The sequence below is a fragment of the Austrofundulus limnaeus genome, unplaced genomic scaffold (assembly GCF_001266775.1).
Source record: "Austrofundulus limnaeus strain Quisiro unplaced genomic scaffold, Austrofundulus_limnaeus-1.0 Scaffold1, whole genome shotgun sequence".
NCBI lineage: Eukaryota > Metazoa > Chordata > Actinopteri > Cyprinodontiformes > Rivulidae > Austrofundulus > Austrofundulus limnaeus.
Genome location: NW_013952403.1, coordinates 1973520 through 1975602, shown reverse-complemented (window position 1 = coordinate 1975602; position 2083 = coordinate 1973520). Strand labels below are relative to the sequence as shown.

General features: G+C 39.8%; 1 protein-coding gene across 1 annotated transcript in view; it reads right to left on the bottom strand.

The window, feature by feature from the left end:
• The window catches only part of xpnpep2 (X-prolyl aminopeptidase (aminopeptidase P) 2, membrane-bound), a 17636-nt gene that overhangs the window by 3913 nt on the left and 11640 nt on the right, over positions 1-2083 (bottom strand). Inside the window, exons 15-18 of the mRNA XM_014004243.1 lie at positions 1334-1405; positions 1196-1256; positions 1044-1113; positions 807-911 (exon numbers count right to left, since the gene is read on the bottom strand). Of these exons, the coding sequence (XP_013859697.1) occupies positions 807-911; positions 1044-1113; positions 1196-1256; positions 1334-1405 (308 nt within the window). The remainder of the gene's footprint in view (positions 1-806; positions 912-1043; positions 1114-1195; positions 1257-1333; positions 1406-2083) is intronic.

Genomic DNA, 2083 nt, shown 5'->3' with positions numbered 1-2083 from the left:
ACATTATAGTGTTTTAATTGTTTGTTTTATTAGTGGGCACAGCTTACTAATCTGCTAACAGCTAACAGCAAAGCTATCCTTTTGTTAAGCAGATAAGCATTTTTGCTAACTCTGGAAACTGTTAGTGGCAGATTAGCTTTCACTAAATGTAGTTATGTTAACATTAAGTAAAAAACAAAAACAAATATGCCCACACACATGCAGCACTAAACGCCTGCGTCATGCAACGTGTGTGTGTGTGCGTCACATCATTAGCATTTTGTGTGTCCACCTGTGTTAGCCTTCGGCTGGAAGGAGACAAGTTCTGTTTTTATTTAACATAAGAAAATTAGCAGTTAGCTTTAGCTCCTGCTGACATGTTTAGTGTTTGTAAAGCTAATTAGTTAGAGAACTGGTGTTTAGCAAACKAACTTTTTGGTTAGCTGTGCCCACCACTGTTATTGTMTCAGTAAAAAGGCACAAATGTTTACATTTTAATCTCACCTGTAATATTTTATAAACTTCCTGTGACCTTGCACAAATCTATTTTTTGGTATAGATCKCAACAAATAAACAAGATAAAATCAGTCACAATAATTTCATTTTAATCCTCCTGTGGTTAGTTTATTTTCTTTTCTTGAATTCTTGGTATTTAGTAACGTAACCACATCACAGGTGGTTAGGCTGCAAAATGAAGCGTGCTCAAACATCTGCACCACCTGCAAGCTTCTGTCGTGTTCTGTTTCCTGCTTGCTCTCTAACGGAGTTAAGAATCGTTCAAAGAATCATTGCTTTACACCAGAACCCATCTGAACAAACAGCCTCACACTCATGAACTCCAAAGTAGTTTCCGACGCCGTGACCCGTGCCGTGGCCGTAGTTCAGGCCCAGCTCCCACAGAGCCCGGCGACCCAGCATCTCCATGTTCACACCTGGTGGATAACAAGAAAACCCCTCAAACATGCTGCTGCAGAGATATGTGGACGAGCTGAACACGTGTGGAGGAAGAGGGCTCTCTAGTGGTGACRCAAGGACACGTTTCAGGGGAAAGGTGTTCAGCTCACCTTTTGTCCCTGAGGGGAAAACGGTTCTGGAGATCTCAATGTTTCCCATGAGCACTCGAGTGAAGGCCTCCTGTGAGCAAAACACAAGGTGAATCTTTATGCATCAACGAGGGCTTCACCATAATTAAATGCTCGTTCAGTGAAAACKTCACCCTCTGCATCGTTGTTGGTGTTCCCCAGTGAACGGTCCGAGTGATGTCAGTGGTTCCGTCTCTGAGAACCAACACGAGTCATATTTCACAAGCAGGAGACGTGAAGTGAAACTGGAAGAGAGCGCTTCTTTTACTCACAGATACTGTCCACCGGAGTCAACGAGGTACATCTCATCAACCGTCAGCCTCCGGTTGGTTTCAGATGTCGGGCTGCAGCAGGAAAACAAAAACAGGAAGTGAGAGTAACATTTGTTTAGGGTGATAAAGTCTTTACAAAACTGACAGATTTAATCATTTTCTAAAGAACTGCTCAGATGATGAAACGAGGAAACATGACAGATCTTTGGCAGATTGCTTCATTAAGCACATAAACTAGGAAAAGTGTCAAACATGTCATTTAAAAGAACTTTAAATGGAAAAACTGAAACTATTGTTTAGATATTTATAAATTATTTACTATGTGGAATATTTATTCACATCTGAAGTATATTTGTTAAAGGTTTAGTTTTAGCTTGAACCCAACTGAATCATTTAGAACAAAAATAAATGAGTCAAGAACAAAAAAGTTGAGTAATTCTGATGAAGAAAGTCAGCAAATTTAAAATCCTGTCAGACTTTTTTTTCCATTTAGATAAAAACATTTTTGTTGCCGTCTGATAAAGTAAGAACAAACTGTTCAGGACGAAACCATCCTGGTGGTGCAGAGCAGAGGAACAAACATTTACAGGAACAACTTTTCAGCTGTTTGAAGAAACTCTCATGGGTCTTTCACTTTTTTTTAGATTAATATTTTTAATGGCAGGTTTTTATTTACACTCACCGCCATGACAGGTGGATGATTGTGTAACTGCTTCTGTGTGTGTGTGTGTGTGTGTGTGTGTGTGTGTG